Below are 27,416 nucleotides of genomic sequence, written 5' to 3' on the forward strand. Positions count from 1 at the left end.
GATGGTTTCAGCGGCGGTGCCGCCTCCCGCCCCGCGGTGCGGTGACGCGTGGCGCCGGGTCCCTCCCCGCCCGCCCGCCCTATAAGAGCCCTGCCGGCGCGAGTGCCTTCTTCTCGCCTCGCTGCTCGCCCAGCCGCCCGGTGGTCGCGCTCCCGCCTCCGCCCCCAGCTGCCGCAGCCCCGCGTCCCCGGCCCGCTCCGGCTCTGTCTCTCTCTGCCTGTGCCCTCTCGTCCCAGCGCTGCGCTGCGCTTCCCCTGCCGGTCGCCCCCGCAGCCTATGGCCCTGGAAGGCGCCACTGCCGCCGCCTGTATTTCTGCTGTAGGTTCCCACATCCCTCTTTAAAAATTCCGCCTAAAAAGAGAAGACGATTTACCAAATCTTTCGGGCCGTTATCTCACGTGAGTACCGGTGCCGGGGGTCCCAGTGCCCCCGGCCTCCCCGCCGGGCCGGGGCTCCCGCCGCGGGGGAGACGGCGGGCGGGAGGGAGGCGGTGACGCCCACCCTGAGCCCCGGAGCGGGTCGGGGCGTCCCTTGATACCGGTGGCGGGAGGGAGTGGAAGGAGCTCTCCTCTGTCCAGGGCTCAGGGAGGGGCAGGCCCTTGTTCCCCCCCCGCCCAGTGCAAGGAGGGGAAGTGGGAGCGGTGGCCACGGCACCTGGGAAGGGTGGAGAGGCGCCCGGCGGGCAGCGCCGTCGCCGTGGCGGTGCCGGGCAGGGCGGGGGATGGGGCCGGTTCCTCCCGCTGCCCTTTCTCTGCTCGCCCGGCGGCGTGGGGCGAGACCGGCTGCTACCGGCGGCGGCAGATGGAGAGCGGTGGGATGAGTCAGAGCCGAGGCTCCCCCTGTCCCCGGCGCACAGCGAGGCGCCGGGCGATGCGGGGTCGCCGCCCGGGGGGCGGACGGGGGAGCGCCGGAGCCCCCCGTGCCCCGGAGGGCGGCGGTGGCGGCGGGCGGAGGGGGTCAGTGGCCGCCGAACTAACATGGCGGACAGCCCTGCGTGTGAGAGGCGGCGAGGCGGGAGGGGGAGGCCGGGCATCAGGACGAGGGCTGCACCGGGGCCGCCGTTCCCCCTTGTCCCCCAACCCGCAGGGTGCGGGAGGGCGGTGGGGCCGCCAGCTCCGCGGGGAGCGGGAGCGGGGGCTCGGCGGCCGCCCTAACATGGCGGATTCCTGCGGAGGGGGGCTGTGTGGTGTCTTCCCCCTCAGCAGCCGGGGCAGTGCCCTGCGGTGGGAGACCCGTTCCCCCCGGGCGTTGCTACCTCTCGCAGTGCGTCCCTTCTTGGGGAGGGGGTGAGGGGCATCCTCGCCTGGACCCCTTAGGGAGAGGGGCTCCCCCGACCCCGGTGTGCCGTCCTCTCACCCTGTAGCAGTTGTTCGGGCTCAGGAGCACTGACTCCCTTGCAGGATCCCTTCCCCTCGGGTGCACCCGCAGGCAGGAAGCCCCATCAGGCCCGGGGGGAGCAGCTGTGAGGCTAGCCTGGCTGGCAGGAGGCACAGAGGCTGGAGAACTGCTCATGGCACAGCCGTGGCATCTCTGCTCGCCTGCTTCTCAGAGGCCATGTTGTGCATCTGTAACCGTGGCTATCCATCCGGGCTTCCATTGTCACGGTCCTTTCTCCCTCTCACCTGAGCTGTGCCTTTGGGCACCTGCACGGGGTCTCACCCTGCAGTGCAGTGGACTGGAGACATGCCAGGGAGCGAGGCAGCAGTGCGAGCTGTCACGGCGCTGCACGAGTTGTAAGGGTGTTGCACAAGCAACACTTTCCGGGACAAGTGCTGGGATGACGGGGCAAATTGCCTTCACACAGAAGGGCCAAGGGGTCCTGCAGGGTATGGAAAGTGGACCCCATATCTCCTGCTCAGCAGTGTCTTCCCTTTGCTGGGATGGTTGCTAGTTGTCGCAAGGACGCACATTTTCCCCCACAGTCAGTATGTTAGTGTAGCAGTAGCAGATTTGGTGCTGCCAGTCCTTCTGGAAGTCTCTTGGTTGAGCCTCAACCTCCTTGGCTTGGCTGCCTACACCGGTATTTGTGGTCCAGTTGGCCACTGCTGTACTGGTGGCTTTCAGAAAGTACAGAGAAGAGGATCCAGTCACTATTCAGCTGCCTGCAGGGCAATCCCGAGTGTGTGTGCGCACGCGCTTGCTGTGGTGCCATTCCCTGTTTGGTGAGAGGTCAGCAGAGGTGCCTGTTACTGGTTATAGTGGTAAGAGGTCAGCAGAGGTGCCTTTTACTGGTTGTAGGGGAGCTGAAAGTACAGTGTGGGAGCTGAGGGCTCATGCTTGAGGGGGGTGGTGCAAATGCAGGAACGTGAGGTGGCTGGCATGGCCGAGGAAGATGCTATTATGGCTCATGACTAGACAGCGCTGCAGGTCTTTTCCAGTCAGCAGTCTGTGCTTGTTCAGAGCCTAAAAAGATACACGTTTGTGCTGGGGGGGACCCTGGTTGTGGTGTAGAAGAAAGTGAGCTTAAATCTTCTTTTGAGCCTTTTCTGAAGTGCATCTCCAGTAGTGCAAAATCCTGCACAGCCGACATGTGCCAGTAGGCAGAGGAAGTGCCGCGTTTCAGACCTCTGCAGCAGTGTCTGGTGACGGAGCAGGGTTTGATTGTGTAGTCCCAGTCGAATATAGTTGCCCTGAACGACAACACCGTGTGGTGCCCAGTAAAGCGGGTTAGACCTGCCTACCCTCCCTGCCAGACGTGTGGCTGGGTCTCCTGTGTGGCGGTGGGTTGGGGGCAGGGAGCTCTGCCCCACTTCTTCTGCCTCTGCCCTGGCTGCTGGATTTTTGGCTCTGAGGATACTGCACTTGTCTGCTATTCTTCCCTGGATAAATGTGGGAGGCAGTGGTGCTGGGGGTTGTGAATAATGGTGATGGTAGGAGGGGTTTGTTCCAGTCTGGACTGGTCCAGTCTAGTTCTTTCCTTCCTGTCACCGTGTGAACAATGCTGCTGCCGCCGTGGCTGATGCTTGTGACACGGCAGCCCCCTCCCCGTGTGCTTCAGGCTGTGGTGAGCTCCCTTCCCCGCCTGCCCTAGGCTGAGCCCCCCGCAGCCAGCCAGCCTGCTGCTCCCCCCCCATCCCTCCTGCTGGGCCTTGAGCTCTGGGGGAGGGTTGTTAAACCCCAGAAAGAGGGGTCTTTACAAGACTTTGGGAGGGGAAGGATGTTGTTTGGCAATGAACAGCAATGAGAATGTTTCTCCAGTGGGGACAATTTATTGGAGGCAAGAGGCAGGCTTACCCCAGGCAAGCAGCTTGTGCTTCTTGCTGCTCGCTGTGCTGGAAGGCCGGTGCAGGTGTGTGTTTGCAGCAGTGTTGGGCTGTATGGTCTGGAAATGATTCCATCTCTCCAATTAAAGAAGAGACAGAGTGCTCTGGAAGGGAATTAAGACTGTCCCTTCCTGAAAGAGAGGCTTAATTGCGTAATGGACTAATTCGGGTATAATGGCAAATTTCAGTTCAAAATGCTGTTGATGTAGAGCAGGAGCAAGAGTATGGTTGACAGGAGAATTTGAGACCTGTGCTCGCTTCAGGACCTGCTGTCCCCTGGGGACCGCCTTGCCACAACGCCCTGGCCCTGATCTGGAAAAGGCCTATTGTAACAGAAGAATAGCTATGCTTTTTGTGGATGAGAGTAACTTCGGTGCCTCCAAGTCTGTCAGTTGGTATAAATATGTGAGGTCATTATATTAGTGGATTTTTAGGGTTTGCTTAATGGATATTTTAACTAGGTCACTAAAGGGTCTCTTTTCAGAAATTGAGAGATGCAGTGGATCACTTTTTTCAAAGAAAATGAATCAGTGCCTGGTTTTGTACCCAATGTGGGGGCCTGAGGGGGCCGGTGAGTTGGAAAGGGGCTGGCCCTGACTGATCTGCTGGTGCTTGTAGGGCTTGCTGCAGGGATGCAGTTGTTCTGGCAAAACTATGCGCTGTGAACTAGGGGTTATTTTGTTCCTCAGATGAGTATTACTATTCGAGTACGGAGTTCAGAATTGCTGGTCAAGCTGCAGTCAAACTTGAGGCACCTGCTAGTAGAGTATACTAACAGATAGAAATACATGCATATAGGTGTCACTTGAATGTTAAAAGGCGAAGCTGCTTTGTTGACAGTTGTTGCAACTCAAAGCTCACTGTTTAGCAAATAATGCTTTTATACCTACTTTAAGACCCATAAACAATGAATGCTTTGTTGTTGCTGATCACATGCAATTTTTCTAAAACTGGGTTTGTCCGTATGGGTTATGGACGTCTAATGCACTTCTGCTTAAAATGGTAGTCCTGCTCTGCCACAGTGCAGCAAACTAACTCTTTGTGCTGGTTAAAGCAGAGTAAAATTACTATGATTTGAAAGGCTCAAATCATATCTTTTTCATCTCTGAATATTTAATATCAGCAAACCTGCACAAAAGAGGGCAGTCAGACTATTTTCTATACATTTGTGTAGATCTTTCAGATAAATAATTCTCACTTAAAAGAAATTCTGAAGGGCAATTAGAACTTGGTGCAGCTCAGAGTTGACTTGCTACAGAAAATGATTGGTTTTCATTCCAGCTTCATGGGAACTTTCACTGCACACTTCCTTCTTGGGATGTGTGAGAATATTTATTGGAATAGTTTTGCAGGTGATATTTGTCTGAAGCATGGTGCTTTAAGTTTTAAACTAAAGGTCATGTGTTCTCCCTCCAAGCACCTGTTTTTGACAGTTTGTTTTGCTGGGAAGGTAATTTTAATTCATTACCACTGGAAAATTTGTATGAGTTCTTAAGTATAATCAGAACAGCACTAGAAAACAGTGGAGCTACTAGTTAATTTTACAAAAGCAAAATGCTGCCAGCTTTTAAAACTGGTGTGTGCATACTCTGAGAACAAAATGTTACTGGCTTTTTGCTTTAGTGAAAGAAAGGGATAAGATAAAATACACTGCATATACGTTAATTCTATCTGGCAAAATTCCTTAATATTTCAATTAATTTTGAAGCACTGAGGTTTATTTTTAATATATTAAGCTACTGAATGCTAATTTATATGGTAAAGCTGATGAGATTGCTCTGTGGAGTTGCTGTGAAACGGTTACTCTCAAGTTGCATTTGCTCTGTTTGTAATTCAGTACTTCATAGAGTATGCTAGTTTAGTTTTCTGATAGCAAGAATAAGTGGGAAAATACACTTCAGCAGTTTGCTTAACTGTAATGTGGTTGAAAAGACAATCATTTGGGTTGCGTGATTCCCGGAAGCTAGGTTTTTGTAGTCAGCACATGTAGTCTCATTTAAATAATGAGAACAGCAAAAATTTATTTTTACAATAGGTTGGTACATTCCGTGTTTCATGCCATAGACCACAGTGAATTTGTAGAAACTTTATAGTATGTTGGGTTTACACATGACCAGTTCTGTACCCTGTTTAATTCCATGAAAATGACGGTTCCTTTTAGAAGGAGTAACAACTTAGCAGGGCCGGTTAATGTTTTCTTGACTGCTTTTTATGTTCGTTGTACTGTTTTGTGTGATTGTTTCACCTTAATTTGAGTAAGCTAGCCTTGTACTTTAAAATGCTGCTTTGGTGTTGTGTGTAATAGCCTTTAAGGGCCAGCTGAAACTTTCCCTCATTCCTGAAGGCAAGCATAAGTTTCTTTCTTTTTACTGTCTCGCTCATCTCTGGATTTGTCTGTATGGTGTTCAGTTTCACTATATAAAGCACTATTTTTCACCCACATGCTGTGTTCATTCACAGCAGAGGAAGGAGGAACATGGCAAGGCAATTCTAAAATAGAAGGGAAGTGGGGAGGGGAAGAATCACAGTGGTTACAGGGTTAAAAACACTTCTGGGAGGGTAGTCCAGTATTAAGGTGTACTATCCTAAAGCAGGATCACATAGAGCTCATTGCCTTTAGTTTTGAAAATCTTCCAGTTCAGACTATAAAAGATAAGTACAAACAAGCAGTTTTTCATGTGCTTAATTCATATGTTTTAGCAGTTCTTCATGCAGTTGACATGATCTGGCTCAGAGTTTACCTTCACTCTTGAAAACTGGGCATTTTATGTGATTATAAACTTTCATGGTGGGGTACAGCAAGCCTCCTTAAAAGCACGACTGAAAAGGCATTTGTTACATGTTTTAAGATAAAGCTTTTTATTTTGTTCTGGCTATGAAATTCATTTCTGTACACATTTTCTCCCACAGGGCAAAATCTCTGATCAAGTTTACAACTATCCAGAGGGCTTAGGAGAAGTGCTTTATAGAGAACAGTTCGACTTCAACGCTGAGCCACCTTGGGAACCTAGCTGATGATAGTAGGGTTCCATCTCCTAACTTGTCCATGTAAGTCTCTCTGCCTTCTCTCTTCATTTGTATGCATGAGCATAAGCACTTCCAAAATTGCAAACAGCTTTTTAGATAATCAAGAGAACTGCCTTGATAAAGATTATCAACATTTGAAAATAGTGGTTTGTACGTTATATGGGGCTTTCATTCAAGGGAGGACTGTAATTTTTACTCACCTAATACTTTTCTTTCAGAAATTCATCAGATAACTGTTGAAATTTAAACATGTGTGAGTAAACTTTGTAAATAGTTACTTTTCTGAATTAGGGCTGTTAGCTGCAGAAATCCTAAAATAAAATGCTGTAACTTCAGTCTCTCAGTAGTAATTCTGAAGTCATGAATTGACACTGCATGACTGTTAACATCAAACTGTGATTTTTGAGTACTGTGTGATTTCTTAGGATATTTTATACTGAAATAGTTAAAATTTGCTATTGTAAACAGTTACTAATGCTGATCATGAAGGGTGTGCCTTCCCAAATGCCTGTCTCCATTATTTGCTAATTACTGTCCACTTCCACAAATAGTTGTAGTTGAGCTACAGTAGAACGTGGAATTGTGTTTTGCATGGAAATCATGTACCAATTACAAATGTCTTTAAATTTTTAAGGGGCAAATGGTTATTAAAGAAAAACAAAACCCATGATAACGGAAAACAAATAAATGCATATAGCTGATCTTAAGGAGCACAGAAAACTCTGGAATGTGTGTGGTTATCCTGTTCTGTTAACATAAAACAATAGCTTTATGTGGTTTTAACAGTAGCTTTAAATGCATTTGTAATATCTGAGTTAAGCTGATTTTATACAGTATTACTTTTTTCCTGTCTAGCTGAAGGCGTTTTTGTTTGGCTTAGTGCCTATAAATTATATAATGCTTTTGAATGTAAAACTTGAGAATGAGAATGGTTAAGTGCATCTAACTGAGCCAGGTACTCTTTAAAGACCGCAAAGAGGCCAAATGCCAGTTGTGTTTGTATGTCTCCTAATAAGGTACTTAATGGAGATTTGAAAATACTGCAGTAAGGGAAGCACAGGGTGAGCTTGGTTTATCATGATTTCTGGCTTTATCTCCAGAGGTTATGTTCTTTTTGTTTTGTTTTGTTTGAAACTTACTGAATTAACTGCATACATTTGGTTCTATGTAGATGACTGCTTTATTCAAGTGAATCCAGTTAACAATGAAAATTCTCCAAATATCACTGTTATTTTGTAGGTGTCACATGATTTTTATAAGCAAAAGATTCAAGAAAATTGTTTCTCTTGTTCAGTTTCTGAGTTTTGGCTCACTCTTGTACGTACGTGGGTAGAAATGTTGTGTGACATTTTGCACTTCAACTTTTTGCCCTTTAACAGGAATAAAGTAGTAAAAACATAGGAAATGCAGAAGAATTGTTAGGAGGAAAGACTGAATAAAGTATAAAATCTTAAGGTACTAGAAATGCATTTTAATTTCTAAAACTGTTCTGAAGGAAATTTGGCTTTGACCAAAGTTTTTTTTTTTTCTCTTTGAGGAGAAGGCTGTTCTGGTGCCCTCATTGAGACTATTCTTTCTCTAACTGGTAGACCAATGTGCTGTGGCAAATAGAGCAAGGTATAGCTTGTCCTAGAATGGAAATGCCAGTGGATCTGCTGTATCTGAATATTCAGATGATCTGTGTGTTTATTTTGAGCTTGGACCTATTATGTCTTCAATAATAACATATTGTACACAAATATAAGTGGTTCAGTATCAAATGTAGTGGTGATGTAGGTAGCAGTAGTTGGCAAGTGTTTGCCAGTAAATCCGTACGTGTTTTTAGCACAGCTAATAGCTTCAAACACAGCTAAGATGTAAGTTAGCCAGCTAATTGGTAGCTTGAGTCTTGTTCAAGTTGTAAAGTGATTTAATGGGAAAAAGGTCAATTGAGCTTTTAAATATAATTATTATGTTCCAGTGGAACTCAAATAAAAATCTTCTATCTGAAGGTGTACTTACATTCCCATTAAACTTGCTTCCTTTTTATAATTTTCTCCCTCCCACTTTTGTCCTTGTATTATACTGGCCAGGGAAGAGCTTGGGATTTGGTTCTGTCTTGCTCTTCAAGCTCTGACTTCCTGAGCACTCTGGCAACTGTGGTCTGAAGTCTTGCTCCTTTGAAAATCTGTTCTATTTATTGCCACATCTGATTGATGGGAAACAGAGAATTAGTGATGGAAATCTGATCTATTAATGAGCCCTGTCTATGCCAAGTGGAAGCAGCAGTTATCAAGACTGGCTCGCCTTTAAAGCTCTCTTGACTTTCTCTAAATGGGACTGGATGGTGATGATGGCACAGGAGGACTGGGAGCTTGGAGGGCTGGTGGGCAATGAGGAGGCTAAATATTAACATTGGCTAAGCAAGTAAGAAGATAAGATAGGGAAGTAACTGCTTGCACTGTGATGAAAGAGAAGTGCTGGTATGGTACCACAGAAGTATACATGTACTTACAAGTGTAGTCATTTTTATAAGCTTTGCTAACTTACTGGCTTGGAATAACATATTCAAATTGCAAGAAAACATGAAATTCTTGAAAGCATGGTTCCCGTAGATGATGTCAGATGAGGCATTTTTTTTAGTATCTACCCCCTTTGCTTGCTTACTTCAGCAGAGATGGTCTTGTTACATTGCTAACTTAACTGTGTGGAATACTTCCAAGAGAAAGGTGGGATGGAACTAACCTGAGCTGTCCAGGTACTCTGCTATGACCCTCTGGATTTGTACAGAGAGGCAGCTTGGCTAATGCACAGTGTCCTCTGCTATTGTAAATAAAGTCGCTTGCTTCTGCATTTCCATCGATTGGTGGCTGCATTCAGCTAACTGAATGATAAGGATGTAAGGTGGTGAAATGGCATCTTGGAATACTTTTTTTAAAAGGTACTCCCATTAAAAATAGGCATTTCCTGTGCTGAAAACAGAGGACTTGTGTTTCTACTTTTCTAGTACACCTTTCTGTACTTAGTTACCAATGTTAGTGACAAAATGCTTCTACTTTTTTGATCTGTTAGCCCCAAAGAACTAGTATTGTAAGGAATGTGAGATGAGTGTGGTTTACCTCTTCGTGATTTTTTGCATCTGCATAATTGGTAATCTCATAAATATTTATTTTGCTTAATAAAACATCTAGTTGAAAGGCGCTATTGGGAGACTTTGTTCTTTGCAGAGGAAGTTTTTCATGAAAGAACCAAACTTCAAGGTGGCTTTTTTTTTTCAGGCCAAACAATATGCAGTTCTGACAATGTAAAGAAAAAAATAAAAGTTTGTTATGGATGCTTGTGTATGACCAGCATGTGTTTTATTTAGTCACTTCTCAGAGCATTTGAATTTCTATTCCAGATGTCCGCATTAATTGCGGTATTTAAATATGTAAACTTTAAGATAAAAGTTCCTCATCTGGGAAGTGATTGTGTTACATCCTCAGGCTCTTTAGGGTTTAACTTACTTCAAAGAAAGCAATTGCATGCCTATGTAGAAGTTTCATACCACTTGACAGCTTTTGTTTGCCCTAAAATACATGTCCTGGAGCATTGTGCAGACTTAACATTTCAGGTGGTAAAATGGGTGGTGTTACCACACTAAGTCTGTCAAATTATGACTTGTAGCAAGTCAGCACTTCCAGCAAGGACTGAACTCTGTACTGTAATGATTTCTGACTTGTCTTACAGACATTGAAGAGGTCTTAAACCATCTTCTTGACTTCCTTCTACATGTGTTCATTTGATCTCTCATGAATTTTATCATTGATTCTCCTCTCCCCTCAGAAGGGGGGCCAGTCAGAACAGGGTGAGGTTATAGCACAATCCCAAATCCTCCTGCAGATATTAACCCCTTAAAGAAACATTTCTCAAGTGTGCGCTGTTTTGTGGTGGTGCTGTAGCAGTGCTGGTAGGAATTTCAGTTTTCTTTGTAGAATATTCTTCCTATCTTCTCAACAAGACTGAAGAGAGGTAATTTCTTCCAGAACAGGAGAAACAGGAGAGGAGAGGAACGCGCTGTAACCCTGAGGACAGAAGTTGGTAGACTAATGCTAACTTTTTTACTAGATAAATTTTGCTAAAATAAGCCTAGATGTCACAGACATGCTTAAAAAAACAATTGCTGTTTAGCAATTTGGGAGAGGTTGTACTAGGTTGTTTATGGTTTGTTGCAAGCTATTTTATTAATTCTGTACTAGCATGGATTACTTTTCATCCCTGCCTCTTGAACCATAAGATTCTTTCAGATGAATGCAGTACAAGAGGTCTGCTTTAGGAAATGACCTTCATAGAAGCTAACTTACCAGATAAGTGTTGTTTTTGTTGTTGGTTTTGGGGAGTTAGTGGTAAAGAGCCTCCTCCCCCCATGCTTTACTTAAACCTGTTCTCCCCCTCCTCCCCACAGGACCTCCCCAAAAGTAAAAGGGCAGCTTTTGGAGGAATTCTTCTACCCCATCTATCTCAAAGTTAGAGACACCACAGTCATTAAATATGAAAAAAACGTTCTTCTAAGAGTGCTACAAAATTAGCTTAAACCTACTGCCATGTAACTCAGATGAACACCAAAACTTGAAGGAAAAAAAGCTATCTGGTGTTTAAATCGAGCTTCTTCATTTGAAATATGAGGCACAAGCAATTAGCCTGCAGGGTGTGTGCGTGTGTCTGGTGAGTCTAAAAATCTATTCAGTGCTGTGACGGGTTCCATTGGGTGTACAGAGACCTCCCAGCAGGGCAGATTGGCGGTGTGCATTCGTTCCCTCAAAGGCACTCTTGACCATCTGCACACTTTGGAGTGCAGGAAGTGGCTTTTAGTACAAAAAAACCCCCAAAACCCAACACAACCCACCAAAACTTTAAAATCTAGTGTAGTAGTACCCTAGTAGGTACAGTCAATCCTTCAGACTTTAACAGGTTTGTACAATATGTCAGGGAATTGAGATCAGAAACACAGAATTTGTCCAGCTTGAATAAACAATAAGAAGCTCAGATATGAGGCTTCTGCCAGCCCAGTCACTTCTCACATGTAGTCAGCTGCGGGTACTTACAGTATTTACTGGCTGGATGTGAGTGGGAAGGAGGAAAGAGGAACCGGGATCATGAAAGCTCATCCTGTACAGAGTTACTGTGTCAAAATGTTGCTGCTGAGTTTTGTTGAACTTTTTCTGAAGTCATAGGACAGATCAGATGTGTAGTAAAAGATGTTATAGGTTTAGATGCAGCACAAAACATATTTGAAATCATAAAATTTTCCTTTAACACCCCTCTGTGTCACAAAAGGATTAAAAAACCTTGTGGTTTTTGAGTGGTTAACAGATCTGCTACATTTGAATAATCTGCTGAAAATGGAAATCACTTTGCTTTTGCATGTGTTCACCAAGGTTGGTTTACTTATTCCTCTCTTTGGGTATTATTTTTCTTGCAAGACGACAACAAAAGAGCTATTATTGTAAGACAAAAGTTTAATGTGTTTATTACACAACCAGCAAGCTTCTGAGGATGCATAAAGTACTTAAAACTTTCATAGTATAAAGTAATTATGCTACAATAATTAAACTCTGTTAGCTTTTTTCTTTTGATCTTTATCTTTTGGATGCTCCAGAACTACATCTAATTTTCAGTAAAATGCTGATGCCAGCTTTTCAGGGGAAAAAGTAACCCAAACCCTTGTTGGTACTCTACTCCAGGGAATCACGGATATTTTATGGAGGTGAATATGTTGAGGACTTTGTGCTAATCAGCTAGTAAATGAAGGATACTGATGAAGTACCTGGTCAGAGGGTGACAGTAGCTATGTAAACATGACTATGGTGTTCATGCTGGTTTCACTGATTCAAAGTCAAACTTAGTTCACAAGCTTGTTCTTTTTTTTTTTGTTTGGTGTATTTTGAAAAAGCTTTAACTGTTACTCACTCAAACTAAGAAGTGACTGAAGAAATTTTTCCTGGTTGTCTACCACCTAGTCATTGTTTTTATAATTGTAATTTACTTAAATCCTTACATCAATACGATAATTATCTTGCTCTTCCATGATTGTTTTGGATCTTCAGGATTCACTTAAATAAGCATATGACTCACTATATGTGTGAGAAGTACATTCTTACCCAGCATACTTATCTTTATCATTCAGCTTCTGAATATAACTGAAAATTCTCACTGCCACTGAGTTAAGTTTACCTGGCAGTAAATAATTCTGTTAAACATAGGTGGCATACTTGAGTTATGCAGAAAGCATACAAAACTCCACTGGCTTTTTTCCCCATTATTTGATGTAATGACAAGCAGGAGTAACTGCTGCTTAGTTGTCTTAGTATTAGCTTGAGCAAAAGTAACTTTGCTTTTATGAACAATGTTAATCAAACTTATGTTGCAAATTGTGGATTTTTTTTATTGTAGGGAGGTGGGGGAAGAAACATGAGGCAGTTGATGCTGTGGCCTTGTGACTGTTTGAAGCCAGGATTATCTTCTTGGCTCTTAGAGTCCTAGTGAAGCATGTTTTACCTTCAGCTGTAATGTTTCTGGTTTCTATCAACACTTTTAATTAGACAAATAATTTTTTTTTATTTTAAAGCCAAGTACAGGTGGCTTTAGAAAACAACCATCACTTTTTTAATAAATACTGTGCAACTTCTGTTGAGAGACTAAAAAGGTTTTGGGTGTTCACGTAAAGAAGGAATCTAGTTAGCTGGCTAGTATTGATCAGTCGTGTGTTAGTCACAAAGATGATAGTTGAAACAAAGTCAAGTCAGTTGCTATAAACTAACAAACTGCTTTTAAACAAGACCTACAACTCCAATGGAATGTAAACTGCAGATTGTTGTATTCATCAATAAAGGCTGATGAAGGTATATGATCAGCTGTTGGTAGTTTCCTGCTGTCTACTGATTTTTACTTGAGACTATTTAATCCATATTCTAAAACTGTGTATAATGAACAATGTTTTCTGTCTTTGGACTCAGTTGATTCAGGTTGTCTTCTGGAAACACTGCTTATAAACAACATCTAATTTGCAGTAAAGGTTTGAGGATAAACAAGATGCAAATAAAGCTAGGCTATAACTGTTGCTTTCTCCTATTGCCAGCTCTACTTACTGAGTTTAATTGTCACTTTTAAAAGTACTTCTAGCTAGTGGGTTTTCTGTTAACCTCTATTGAAGTGAAGATTGTGTTGTAGGTGATCTTATGAACAGAACAACAAAATAAATGTCTAGTAAATACAATGTGTAAAGGCAAAGGTTATAAATTACCGTCTAAACAAAAACCAGAATGTTAACACAAATATGTGAATCTAAGAAATATCAATGCTAACATTTAATCAATAACTGACAAATTTTCTTTAACAAATTCAGAAATGTTGTATTACAGACAGTCTTCCAGTTGCATACTTGAATACTAATGTCATACTGAAGAATAATAGAGCTGAGGTGTTCGTAAAAGTATGCTACACTTGCCGTATTTTCATAGTTTGTGTAAGTTCAACATGGTTCAGTGTGCCTACAGTCTGGGATTCTTCTCAAGAACAGCCTTGCATCAGTGGTTTCTTACTCGTCTTTAAGTTAGTATCAGATTTAAAGGACACAGCTTCTGTTTTATTCTTGCCTTTGGTAGAATTGCTCTATCCTTATTCGTGCCAAATAGAGGGTGAACGGAGTAAAAAAAAAATCTCATTTTTGTAGAGGGTGTGTGTTACTGTTTGTAGTACATTAGATGTAGGAAGCCTTTTCTGATTTTTAAATAGTGGCATAGTATGTTTTGTGCCTCTTTTCCAATTGATGTATGTTTTCTTTGTACAGTTTGTTGCATAATTTAAGGACCCGGATATAAGGCTTGGAAGCCCATCCCTTGTGTTTCTTGGTTTATGACTGTCGGCTTTGTGGAATACGGCTGAGATGAAAGGATTTCTTGAGGATGCAAATTACTCCATTGGCCTGTTGGATGAAGGAGCAACTCTTGCAGATGTTATTGACAACTGTATTTATGAACATACTCATGTAAGTTTTCCAAATCTTCTGGTTTAGTTCTCTAAGACTGAAACTAGGTCAAGGTATTTAGCATTGATGAGCTGACAGCAACAGAGGAACAGTCAACTAAAACTCACCTTATTAAGTGTTTTCCTGCTTTTAATCTGTTATTTCCTGCAAACTACTACTACTTTGCTGTTTGTTTGCCTTGGGATGAATTCTGTTGGGGAAATTTGGGCAACCTCCCTGAGTGTGGCTAGCAGGAAAGTAGACTTGCTGATGTAATTGAATACAGGTTCCCATCTCATTGTTTGAAGAGGTTTTTATTATTAGTGGGATTTAGACCAGGAACCTGAAATTGAGCAAGTGGATATTGCCAAGTTAGAAACTTTTTTTTGCTCTTTCCCTAAAAATATGCCCAAATTTAGACAAATGTGTATGCTGAGCCAGTTTAAAGCAACGTTGGTTGATCACAGTTGTGTGGTTCTACATTTTCCTGTTACCCTTCTCTCCGTTGGAAATACGGGTATGAGCATATTGTGAGGTGCTACCTTTTTTCTTTCAAGAAAGTAAACTGGTCTAAAAGCTGTTAAGCTTTAGCAATCTACTGGAAAGGCACTTAAATAATTCTGTGTATACAATAATAGTTTTATTGAATAAGGCTTCACTCACTACTTAGGAGGCAGGAAGCTGTTATCACCTTTGTTTTATAGACAAGATTGTAGAAAGAAAGAGTTTTTTAAAAAAAGTTTCATTAAGCAAATACTGTACCCTTAATGTGCCATACCTATGAGTTGTTCACTTTTCCCTTGATTTAGCAGAACTCATATTCAAATGCAAGTGCTCAACTGTAGTAAAGCAAATAGCTAAATCCCATGGCCTTCTGAACACAGGTGTAGGATTCCCAAATCCTGATTCCTAATATTCTTTTTCTGTCTAGCAAATAAATAGGTAAACTACTGGCAACATGTCATGTCTCCAACCACTGGCTGGCTCACAGAGGATAGCTGCCTCCTGCTGCTTTCATTTACTCCTTTAGCTCAAGGGGTAGAGGCCTGTGCCATGGATCTAAAGCTCCAGATCCCATTCCTGCTGGTGACCCGTACAGGGGGTCAGTATGCTTCCACCCGATGGAATTTCTATTTGTGTTTTTTTAAACAGAAATAAAGACATTGTATACAATAAGCCACAACTTGGTTTTGTATCTGCGAAAGTCAAGTGCTAGAATTAACATTTGATGAACAGTCTTAGTTTGGATCCATCCTAGATCTTGTGATGGTCTTCAATTGATATACAGTAGGCCATTTGTTTACAGGAATTTTACTTGAGTGCGCATTATAAACAGATACAGAATTATCTGTTTGGATTTTGACCCACTACATCCACATCATGACTTGATATTGAGAAAGACTATGGTAACAGATGCACAAAGGGGACTGTTAACAGTGTCCAGAGAAGTGTCTGTGCATTTTCTTTAAGATTATTTACTTGACTCTGCAACCTTAACACACCGAGTTTAGTTCTTAAAATTCTGTTTGAACTTTGTGCTTCACAGGATGTGGAGAACAGTCTCAAACTTGATTTCCTGAATTAAAATACTATCAAACAAATTTTCAGTAAAATAAGCTATTAGCTAGATGTTAAAATAATGGTAGATTTTATTCCTTATATAATAAGCTATAAATTATGTTGAGACTGTGGAAGCTTTCATCCCAGTGGATTTTCTTCCTCCAAAAATTCTGAAAATACGAAGTTGGAAGAGATTTGTAACCTAGTCTGTATTTTTAGACAAAATCAGCATTTGGCATTTAAGTAGTAATTTTTGTTCAGGAATCTCAGAATATTGTCTAAATAGCATTCATAATATCTCTGAAGTGGTAGGTATTCCCTTTGATTATTTTTTTAAAACTAGCTCAAATTGCTAGGTGAAACTAAAACCAAAAGCACTGTTCAAGGTCAAACCTAAAAGTTAGTAGCAGGGTAAAAAAAATGTACATAATGCTGTAAGACTGTTTCATGTGTTGTTTATATTTTGACAGCAAACCAACAATTTCAGACATTTTATTTTCCTATTCTTCCTTTTTTTAGACTGGAAAAAGAGCATTTTATGTTGGTGATCTTGGAAAGCTTGTGAAGAAGAACATACAATGGCAGAATGTGATGGCACCAATAAAACCATTTTATCCTGTAAGATGCAATTCTACTCCAGGTGTACTTGAAATTTTGGGAACCCTTGGTGTTGGATTTGCATGTTCCAGTAAAGTAAGTTTTTTCTTTTCTGTCTATCTGTGTGCCTTTTCTTCCATACATCTGCTGTTTTTAAAATCAGCTTTTTGGTATCAAGTGCCATGGTTATAAATAATATAACTTAAATTGTGAACTCCTGTGTAACTGGCTGTTGAAAATCTATACTTCTACTCTAGAAGCAGTGGAAAGTTGTTTTGGTTTTTTTTTTCCTGGTGTATTTGACTATTTAGTCCAGTACTAGAGCACATGTAATTAAAAATCAGTAAAGATACTGCACTGGATTGTGTCAAAGTCTGGTTTGTTCCTGTTTTTCAGTCTGAAATGGCATTGGTGCAAGACCTGGGCATTTCTCCTGAAAACATTATATATACAAATCCTTGCAAGCAAGCTTCTCAAATAAAGTATGCAGCAAAAGCTGGGATAAACATCATGATTTGTGACAATGATATTGAGCTGAAGAAAATTGCACGTAACCATCCAAATGCTAAGTAAGTGTCAAAATTCTGGTTTTGCTTTTCATGTGAGGGAGACTGAGTTTTGCCTGTATTCTGGGTTGTTTGAGTTGCAAGCAAGGTACATGGTGGCTTTAGTACACTTCACTTCTATTTTTCTCTCCTCTTTGTCTCCTTTGAAGGTAGATTTTTTTCAACATTTTTCCCTACTGGGTCTCAGCTTACTAAAATGGTAGAAAGGCCCTTGTTTTGGGAGAAGTCTTGCATTTTGATTTCACAGGGCAGCCTTCATGTAAAGGTTTCAGTGATTAAAGTTCAGAATTCTGGCACCTCATCTGCAAGTACATCTTTCTCCTGCTTTGTTGTGGCTTCAGGGTATTCTGCTTGGATATCAGTGACTTGGGCTGAGATTATCAGCAAATGAGCATGTGTATTGGGTCATCTAGGGTTTCACACACTCTGCATCAGAGCACATTAAGAAACTGAATTCCTGACATTCCTTTACAAAGCCCTTGGTTCTACACAGTCCTTATTAAAGCATTATGTCTTCTCCCAAAACTGTGACCATAGTTGTGGAATTGGAAAGATTCTGCCACATTTGGTATTGGAGGCTTTGCTCATCCCACCTGTTTTGGGTGCGTTTTTTTTACTACCTTGAGAGTTAACATTGCTGTTGCTAGTGATTACACTCCATCCTCATGGAAGCCTGTAAGTGCTTTTCATACTGGAGAGTACTTCCTGTGCAAAGAATGTTATCTGTGATAAATAATTTTGTGTGTAAAATCTTGGCCTTGACATACTCCATGTGTTTGAAAGCCTTGGCAATGCTAAAGCTGTCTTTTACGTCAATAGTGTTTTACCAGTGTAAAACACTGGTGGCTTTAATGTTTTGTTAGTATTTACATTGATTTATTTCCTTGAGTCTAACAGCCTCTTTCAGAAGATGATGTCTGTTGTAACATCCACAGCAAGGGAAGTTAGGATGCACATTTTCTTGAGCCAGAGAAATTGCAAAGCAGGGATACAGAATGGAGTTTCATGAGCTAAACAAAACCAGCATAAACTCTTTACTTCTTTTCAAGGATCCAACAGTCTAATATTAGAAAAGTTCCTGTTTACCAAGGACAAGAAACTTAATTTCTGCAAAAGAAAGTCAAAACCTGTGTATAGCCTTGTTCATCCTATGTGTCGTTGTAATAGCTAGGTTGTCTTTTTGTAGATAAAGCTAATTATGTTTTGGCTGAGGAAAGCCTGCTTAGAAGGCTATAACTCTTATTTTCTGAAAATTCTGGTAACTTTCTGCACTAAACTCAGTAATGGGTGGGTCTCTTTATAATTGATATTTCTGCCTTTGGAAGTATTAGTAATGCGAATGATTGAAAATTCTTTTCAAGAGGAGAAATGTAAGGAGTGCTTAGGTTTTCATTTCTTTATACCTTTGGATTTTTCCAGGCAAAGTTTAACTGCTAAGGTTGCTGGTGTCCTAAGAGCCCCGGTAGGGCATGGGTGTTATAAATATCAATGCTTCCTTAAAGGTAAACAAACAAACAAAAAACCAAACCCCAAACACACACATTGTCCTCTAGCTCTGCTCTAACTGGCTGAAACCCAGGAAGAATACTACCAGATTTCTAGAAATCATAATTACACTTTTTTCAGTGGTTTACACTATAAAAATATCTTGACTCACTTATAATGCTGCCATAACAATTCAACAATAAAATTTAACATTGGATGTCTTTAAGAAATGTGATGTTACAAACCATAGTATTATGGATTTGAAGCTTTTTACATTCTAAAGAGTAACTTTTGACATTTTTTTATATCTAGCACTCTTTCCAAATGCTTTACAAAATATTGCTGGACTACAGATTTCTTGAACAGAATTGTCTGCTAGTGGAGAAGCAGGAAATGAGAGGCTATTTTCTCAAGATGAAGTGGTATAAATGAAAACTAACAAGGATTGCTGGGCAACCTGTGTGAGAACTTAGGATTTATTTTGCTCTTTACAAGAGGCATTTAAAACACATTGAGGTGTTTGGAAAGGACTTTTATAAATCAAGGTAGCTGTTAGGCCAACATGTATTTTGTAGTGGCTAGGCTAAGTTTTGCTTGTTGTGTGTGTTGAAAAGAACTATTTCACTTTTGGTGCAGAGCTTCTACCAGTTTTTTATGCTCTCCATCCTGATTAACTGTAACGTGCTCTGTGCAGTCTGCATGTAAGTCATGACACAACTTCTGTTTAGTTTACCATATGGCTAATCAATTGATCCTTGGGGTGGGGGGAGGAAGCCAGTGACTTTCTTAGTGGACAGCAGTTTAAATTTATAAGTTTTGGGTGTATGCCTCTAGGGGTTTTGATGTGAACATGCCTTTGCCACTCAAGTGTTACTTTAACATAGAAAACTGTCCACACTGGCACTGCAGTTTGCCAGACCTACCCGAATGAGGCTTTGACTGGAGGGAGGAAGCTGTCTTGCTGTGTAAGACTGCAAGAGATGGTCCTTGTTGCCTCCCTGCTCCACAGGGAAGAAGGGGCAGGGAATGAACTGACACCCCCAGCCCATCGCCAGTCCACATGCTCAGCCAGGAGGGGAGGTGGAGGCATGTGGTCAGGGTGTGCCCTCAGTGTGTCAGCCTGGTGTTCTCCACATGCTGAGTTTAACCAGATCTGATACCTGACTGACTGAAGGGTAATCTCCATGCTCTCCTCTTGACTAGAAAAGAGGATAGAGATGGAAAAAGCATATTAAAGTCTTAAAGTATATTTCCTGGTAAAACCATTATTAGAAGGTAACATTCTCTTTTATTACAGCACTCAACAGACTCTTGCTGCTACAAAAGAGTCTTAGTTGCTGCATTTCGAAATCCCTTGTCCTTGTTGGCTCCATGTTTTAGCCCCTAATTGCTAGTTTTTTCTCTGTACAGGATTGTTTTTATTAGGTTCACTTGACTCATCCATCGATGGAGCTGGAGTACTGACAACATAATCAACACACTTCTGACAGTCTTCAGGCTTCACATGTGCTGATGATGTAAACCAACTGCCCCAATCATCTTCCCCTTCTCTTAGGCTCTTACTGCACATTGCCACAGAAGACATTACTGCTGATGAGGAGGTGAATATGAAGTTTGGCACCACCCTGAAGAACTGTAGGCACCTCATGGAATGTGCAAAGGAGTTGGGAGTCCAAATAGTTGGTGTTAAGTGAGTAACTTTATTGTTCTCTGCTGGCTGAGCAGATGTTTGGATGATATACTCAGACTTAGAATACAAAAGAATTCCTCGCCCTTGCTCTGGCACTATTATACAGGTTTTTGGTTTGTTTTTTTTTAAAAACAAAACCAAAACACCACAAACAACTTTTGGATCATGAGTTCTTGCTTGCAAGCTAAGCGTTAATATCCAAGTAGAAATTAGTATGCAACAAACTATTACAGCTATCAAAGCTATTTGAGTATCAGAAATTCTTCTGTTAACATAAAACCAAAGTTTAGAAGCCTCTCCTATTTTCTTGCTGTACTCTTCAACTTCTGTGGTAATGTGTTTTGTAGCAATAAACAGCGTAACAGATCAGTGTGAGTATAGCTTGGGATAGCTTGGACAGACTTTGAACAGGATGAACATGGTGTTTGATTTTCTCAGAGTTAGGTCCTATGTCACTCTTTGATCATATCAAGACAAAATACTTAGATGAGTTTGACTTGCAGGTGGCAGGAATGAATCCAAGTGTTCTGAGAGCTTCCAAATGATCTGTGGTATTTTAATTTGAAGTTTGATGCAAAGAATTTACTGTATGGAGGAAAAATGCACACACAAGTCTCTGTTCTGTCTGCCTTCAGCTACTAATGCATCACATGCTCATGAATGTTTTAAGAAAGCAACCAAACAAGTAAAAGAGGGTGGGTCATCAAGGCAGTAAAAACAGTATTTAAAATGGAAGCCAGATTTTGAGGATTTAAACCACAATTTTTTTGATATAAATCTGTTTGAAATTGATGTGAAATTAAAGCACAAACATATTGTAATCATTACAAATGTATTTAAAAATCAGATGATACTACTGAGAAAATGTACCTCTTCTATATAATGTCTAACTTCAACAAAAATCACATAGCTTTTTTGCATTTTCTTTATTTAAAATTTAAAAAAATTCACATGCAGATTCATACAAGTAAGTTTAAAAGTGACCTTTGCCTCACAATGGCATTCCTTAAAGAAGTGAGTAGGCTTGGACTAGAGAGCATTGTAGCTCAGATGGGTATGTGCGTGGTTTGTCCAGAACCAGCAGACCATTCTAGTCTTTAGGAAACACATGATAATGGTGGTGGTGGCTTTAGCACCTCAGTTACTACCGGTATTATGGCACCACTTGAACCTCTTGGAAAAGGAACCAGAGGAGCTTGTGGGAAGCATCTGTACCTTTCTGCTTCTGATGACCTGCTTGCCGGCCTGTTCAGCCTTGCTATGAAACCAGGACCTGACCTGGGGTGAAGAGGCTTCAGATTAGGCTGGCAGTGGGACACACCTCTATTTGCTCTCTCCCAAATGTTGGGGAGAGTAGGGAGTGTGAATGGTAGAGCCCTAGCTTTGAGAGGAAAACTGGGTGGCCCAGGAGAAAGGGGACACAGGCAAGGCAATAGAGTAGGGCACGAGAGGGGAGACTGTACAGCTACTGTCTTAGCATTGGCACCCACTCAGAACAGATTTTAACCACTGTGATAGTGAAGGCTGAAAGGTTCAGGAAATGTGTTATTTCTTAAAGATGAGAATATTGTAGGACATTCTCAGCGTTAAGAGCAAGAATGGTCCTCAATTGCAAATTCAATGGAATAGAAGGCAACCGTCTTCTGAGCTTATTCTCTGCACAGTTACTGTATTATCATGCAAGCTTGTCTTGAGCCACTTGGAAATTAATTGCTTCCATTGCTGTTCTAGATGGTGAAACAGTTTGCTTGGTCTGAAAGCTGCACGGTTCGGTGTACTAACTGTGCTTTTATTTCTTTCAGATTTCATGTTTCAGGCTCTTGCAAGGAACTGCAAACGTACATTCATGCTATATCTGATGCTCGGTGTGTGTTTGACATGGCTGTAAGTAGATACATATGCACATGCAATTGCTACAGTAGAGGATCTGTTCTAATCATACTAACAAGCCAACTACATTATTTCCAAAATATATCAATGTAGGAAATGGAACTTTTTAGTAAGGGACTAAATACTCCGTTGTGAGTTGTGTGGCAGAGATAAACTTTATAATAATACTAATTGTGGATGAACAGTAATGAATACTGTACTGCTGACAGGCAGTAGCCTTGTATGCTATTGAAAAAAAAGTTTCCCACTTTTGGTAAAGGCTTTTTGAAATTCAAAGCTCAGTCCTGCACATACACAGTTGACAGTTAAGTTATATTAAAATATTAAGCATTTGTGTGCTGGCATTTATAGTGTTACAACCACTAACTTGGTGCATGTGATTTCTGAGATTAACTAAGCATCATAAGAAATAAAGGTATCATATTGGGGGGGGGAATATCCAACTTTGGATGGACAGGAATGGATTTGTTGGATGCTTCAGATGACTCGTGAGTCTTACATGTTCTGTGTGTATTTCTCACATTGCAAAATTCAAAAATCCCTTCTCCGAACATCTGTCTTCCTATAAATGAGAAGCTTGTAAACTAAATACAGAGGACTGCAAATCTTTTTACTCTTGTTACTGCAATTAGTGCATTAGCTGTGACTGGTAACACACAGAGGGCAACAGAACTGAAGTTCTCACTGATCTTTGTGCAGATTCATTGTAGCAGTCTTGTTGCTCAAGCACTATCCAAAAAACTTGCATTACATATATTTATAAATGCCTAAAACTTCCTTTTGTTGGAATGCACCACCCTGTTCAGTAAACACAGGGTGAATATAACAAATGCTGCAGAATGGGAGTTGACGTTGCTGTGGGACTTGTACTTGAGAATTGTGTAGCCAGCCTCTACTGACATCCCAATGCTATTACTATGAGGTTTAATGGAGCTATACTAACTCTTATGATGCTGTTAGTCCCTTGCTAGACATACTCTGCTAAATATGCTCCAAAGTATAAGTACATAGAAAACAACCACAGTAAGGACCAACAAAAAAATACTTTTATGATTACAGTTGTTAATGTGCTTACATTCTGCCTATGCATTTTAGGAAGAATTTGGCTTTAAGATGAACATGTTGGATATTGGTGGGGGCTTCACAGGTTCAGAACTTCAGCTGGAAGAGGTATGCAATGTATTGGAAGTTGAAACTCTTAATTTTAATTTAGGAAGTTGAAGTGTTTAACCTTCCAACTGCAGCTAACATTGATAATTGAAACCTATTCTAAATTCCATGTTAGACTGTAATTCATAAGATGCAAATAATTGGGTTTATGTTCTTTATCATGGGTCATGTAATCAGTCCTTGGAGGGAGGTGATCACTATTTCTTTTTAATCCTGTTCATATTGGGTGAATGCTGACTTAAGCCTGTCACAGATTAAATTACTGTCCTAAGCCACTTTAACAGTAGTAATTCAGGGGGTTTGGCAGTTGACTGTTGTTGTCCAACCGGCTACTCTGTTGCATGGTTTGGGCCAGGATTGCTTAGCATGCTTTGGGTCATAAACCATACTCCTACTGTATGAAAGTTTCTGGTACTTTGCTTTAGAACTGAAGACAAGAGGTCTTGTTTTTCTTTGCTTTGCCTAGCCTTAAATAAAACTATTACTACTGATTTGGCCTAAATGGGATCTTTAGCATGCAGTAGCACATAGAACAGAATAACCTGTTTACACTGTTATGTTGTCTTAAAGACAAACTCTTGCATACAGGACAGTGAAAGGGATTCAGTGAAAAATTAGTAACAACAATCAGGGCTTTTCTTTCTTAGTTCTAACTGTTCTGTTACTTGTCCAAAATACTTGTTAATCTTCAAATATCTGGCGTAAGATTTGAGCATCAGTATTAAATAATTCATTCAATTGCTAATACAACTTCATTCAGAACTGATCACAAAAAGGTGCTTTCCTTGTTCTTTTGGATTGACACATAATTTTACAGTATGTGGTGTGCTGGACAAACTTTGAAATTGCTTGGGCAGTCTTGAGTGTACCACAACTTGAACCTGGGTTGGGAGGAGGGACCATGTAGTATTCAGATTCATGGTATTCAATCTTCTGTCTTTAGCAGAATGACATATTTTCTCAAGCACTTCTGTAAATTTTGGACCTCGGGTAAGGGCACTTCTTGGACAGTAAGAGGAGCAGAGTAAGCTTTTGATGTGCTTGCTAGAACTGTTGCTGACTGAAACTGTGTGTGTATCTTGATATACATATAAGCTGTTTCATTAGTCTTACCTCTGACTTCAATTTTCTAGGTTAATCATGTCATCAGGCCATTGCTGGATGTCTACTTTCCTAAGGAATCTGGTGTTAAGGTGATCGCAGAGCCTGGATGTTACTACGTTTCATCTGCATTTACACTAGCAGTTAATATCATTGCAAAGAAGACTGTTGAGTATGATAAACTTCTTCCTTCTGGAGGTGAGGGTCGTATTTCTCTCGCACGTTATGAATTGTAGAATGGTTTGGGTTAGAAGGGACCTTAGAGATCATCTAGTTCCAACCAGTAGAGATAACTACCTGCTCTTAGTCACGATGGACTAGTTTGCCTCAGCATATGTTTAATACATTCCCTTATGCTTGCATTGTAATTCACCTTTTGGGTTCTGACTGTGTGTTACCTGTGTATCTCACTCTTTGTTACATTTCTGTGGCACTTGTTTCTTTACTAGGTTTGATTTCTCAATGGTTAAACCTATATTGGGTGCTTCACAGAAGGTGTGTTAGAAGGTTCTCTATTAGAAGAACCTAGAAAAACATCCTGGAGCAAGCTGCTTCTCTGCTACAGTAGAAATTGAATTTATATTCTTAATGGTGATTATTAGTGAAAGTAATTTTATTAAGCTCACACCTAATGTTGCAACTGAATTTATAATCTGGTCTCACACAGATTACTCTGCTCATAATTCTCCCATTGCAGTATATACGGAACCCCCTTGTCAGGAGAAAGCAGTTGACTTAAGTTAGATTGCAAAAGGAGTACTTATGACAAAAAATGCATGCGAGACAACTTCTTTTTTACTTCCAGTGGAGCAAACCAGGAATGATGATGAACCGGTATTTACATATTACATAAATGATGGTGTTTATGGTTCTTTTGCAAGTAAATTGTCTGAGAAACTGAATGCTATCCCCGAGGTTCACAAGGTGAGTCCTTTTATGTTCTTCAGAGATAGTCCTTATTAGCCTTATTTTTAATATATATCTAAGACTTCATGTGTTTATAACAATATATTATTTATAAAATTATCCTTATGTATATTTGAAATTTTTCTTATTTAATAAACGAAAGCCTAATTACCTGGGTCATTTCCACATAGAAATACAAGGAAGATGAGCCTCTGTTCGCAAGCAGCCTTTGGGGTCCATCCTGTGATGAGCTTGATCAAATTGTGGAAAACTGTCGTCTTCCTGAGTTGAGCGTTGGAGATTGGCTGATCTTTGATAATATGGGTTCTGGTACCTTGGGGGAACAGTCTACCTTTAACGATTATCAGAGGCCACTGATTTACTACATGATGTCTTTCAGTGACTGGTAAGAAAATTCTCTTGGTAGTGGCAAGATTGTTTTTGCTTCCTTCAAGAGTGTGCTGTTAAAGCCAACTATAAACTATATTTGATGGCGCAAATACAGGAAGATGCAGCTGAGCACAAGTGTGCCTCTTTAGTGTGGGTTTTTTTACTATTCTGTCTGACTTTCCTAAGACTAAATGGTGAGCTGTGATAAAATACCTGCTTTGCTTCGGGGTTGACAAAGGAAAGCAAAATAATGCAATGTGGACTAGGTTTAATGATAGTTGCTGCTGAGTAATAGCTTTTTACTGCTTGACCTCCACTGTTGAAGTTTCCTAGTACTAGTAATTGCAACTTGCGTACAGCATTGGCACAGTTGCAGGCAGGAGGGGCAGTGACACTGTTGTGGCGATCATGAGCTGGGTAACCTGTTCCAGTAGTGAGATGGCCAGGGCTGTGTGTTTCTGCCAGCGGAGTCACGGCCTTTCTGTGTCCACCAAGCACTTGTGCAGCTGAATCACCTTCTGCTGAGACTGAGGCTAACTTAGCCAGGAGCAGCAGACTGCAAATGCTATATTCAAGGCTGGTTTCTGATGTGGAATTGTATGTGAAATCACTTTATTACCGCTCTCATCCTTTTGTGCTGCAGGGATGAGATGCAAGATGCTGGAATTGCTTCAGACACATTGATGAAGAACTTCTTCTTTGTGCCTTCTTGCATTCAGCTGAGCCCAGAAGACCGCTTTTCCACTGCAGCTTAAAACAGGCATTAACGCTTCATTTAGACCTGCAGTTGCAAGTCTGTAGTTTGTCTGGTCAACATTCCAGTGTGGAAGAAATGGAACAATCTTGAATTCAATTCATTCTCTTCAAAACTTGAAAAAATAGTAATAGCTAATGGGGACCAGGCAAAACAAGCTACAGCTACAATTCACTGGGGGGGTGGGAGGGTTAGATAATGGCATCCAAATTTAAAATCAAGTTCATTCAACCCCTGAGCGTTTAAATATGCAACAAAATGGATGACTTAGTGGAGATGGAAACCCATCACTTGGGTTCTTCAACAGTTTACATACAAGTACACAGTTTTTATACTAAGGATTCCTGTTAGAAAAGTCTTGTAAAGTTATTGTCTTTCGCCCAGATATATCAAATGTCAGTGGGAGACCAGTGTGACTTCATTAGATGTTTAGTGTATTTAGAATGTGTAAATTTGTGCTTTGAACTGTAGTTTAATAAATGTAAAATTGCATCATAGTATTTGTTGTATTTGACCCTTGATGTATCCCTTGTATGATTGCAATAAAACTTTGTGTAGATTTTACTGTTTTTCAGGCTAACTTTGAGAGGGACTAGGCAGAAGAGGTAGCTTTAAAATAGGTGTGTACATGATTGTTTTGAGAAGCTGCCTTTTCTCTAGCCTATTATTTCAGCTTTGTATTAAACCATAAATAACTTAAGCTTGATCACCCTCTATGAACTGAAAGTTGTCTAAGTTCCTGGAAGGCTAAAAGGCAATTTTTGGTGGTTTAAGAGTATGATCCTAAATCAGTTCTTAACATCAACCCTGCAATAGATAGATGTACAGAGAGAGGCGGTCTCTTAGCTAGGTGCATGTAGTGCCCCCAAGGCAGCACAGATTAGTAGGGCTCTGCATTTGTCACAGAACTTTTAGCTCTTTTTTCTTTTTTTGTAACGGCATTTATTGAAGAGTCTAGCTTTCAGCTTCAGCTAGTTCTGTATAGTGCTGACTCCTAAGAGAAGGGCTACACACATCTTCAGAAACCTCAGTG

General features: G+C 41.0%; 1 protein-coding gene across 3 annotated transcripts; it reads left to right on the plus strand.

Annotated features, from left to right (window-relative positions):
* The first annotated feature begins 9 nt into the window (after window positions 1–9).
* On the plus strand, window positions 10–26,947 carry AZIN1 (antizyme inhibitor 1). 3 transcript variants are annotated; one of them, XM_075743567.1, is made up of 13 exons: window positions 102–398; window positions 6,174–6,311; window positions 14,098–14,295; window positions 15,206–15,376; window positions 16,354–16,527; window positions 16,828–17,000; window positions 19,893–20,172; window positions 21,975–22,056; window positions 23,158–23,232; window positions 24,366–24,531; window positions 25,139–25,257; window positions 25,431–25,645; window positions 26,273–26,947. In XM_075743567.1, exons 7-13 carry the CDS (start codon window positions 20,090–20,092, stop codon window positions 26,382–26,384), a joined length of 852 nt encoding a protein of 283 aa, XP_075599682.1. In that variant the 5' UTR covers window positions 102–398; window positions 6,174–6,311; window positions 14,098–14,295; window positions 15,206–15,376; window positions 16,354–16,527; window positions 16,828–17,000; window positions 19,893–20,089; the 3' UTR covers window positions 26,385–26,947. The 3 variants fall into 3 exon arrangements, with proteins under 3 accessions (XP_075599679.1, XP_075599682.1, XP_075599680.1); XM_075743565.1 differs by having other exon boundaries at window positions 103–398; window positions 20,038–20,172; XM_075743564.1 differs by lacking the exon at window positions 15,206–15,376 and having other exon boundaries at window positions 10–398; window positions 20,038–20,172.
* The last annotated feature ends 469 nt before the right edge of the window (window positions 26,948–27,416 follow it).

This window comes from Balearica regulorum, chromosome 2, assembly GCF_011004875.1.
Source record: "Balearica regulorum gibbericeps isolate bBalReg1 chromosome 2, bBalReg1.pri, whole genome shotgun sequence".
In the NCBI taxonomy this organism is placed as follows: Eukaryota; Metazoa; Chordata; class Aves; order Gruiformes; family Gruidae; genus Balearica; species Balearica regulorum.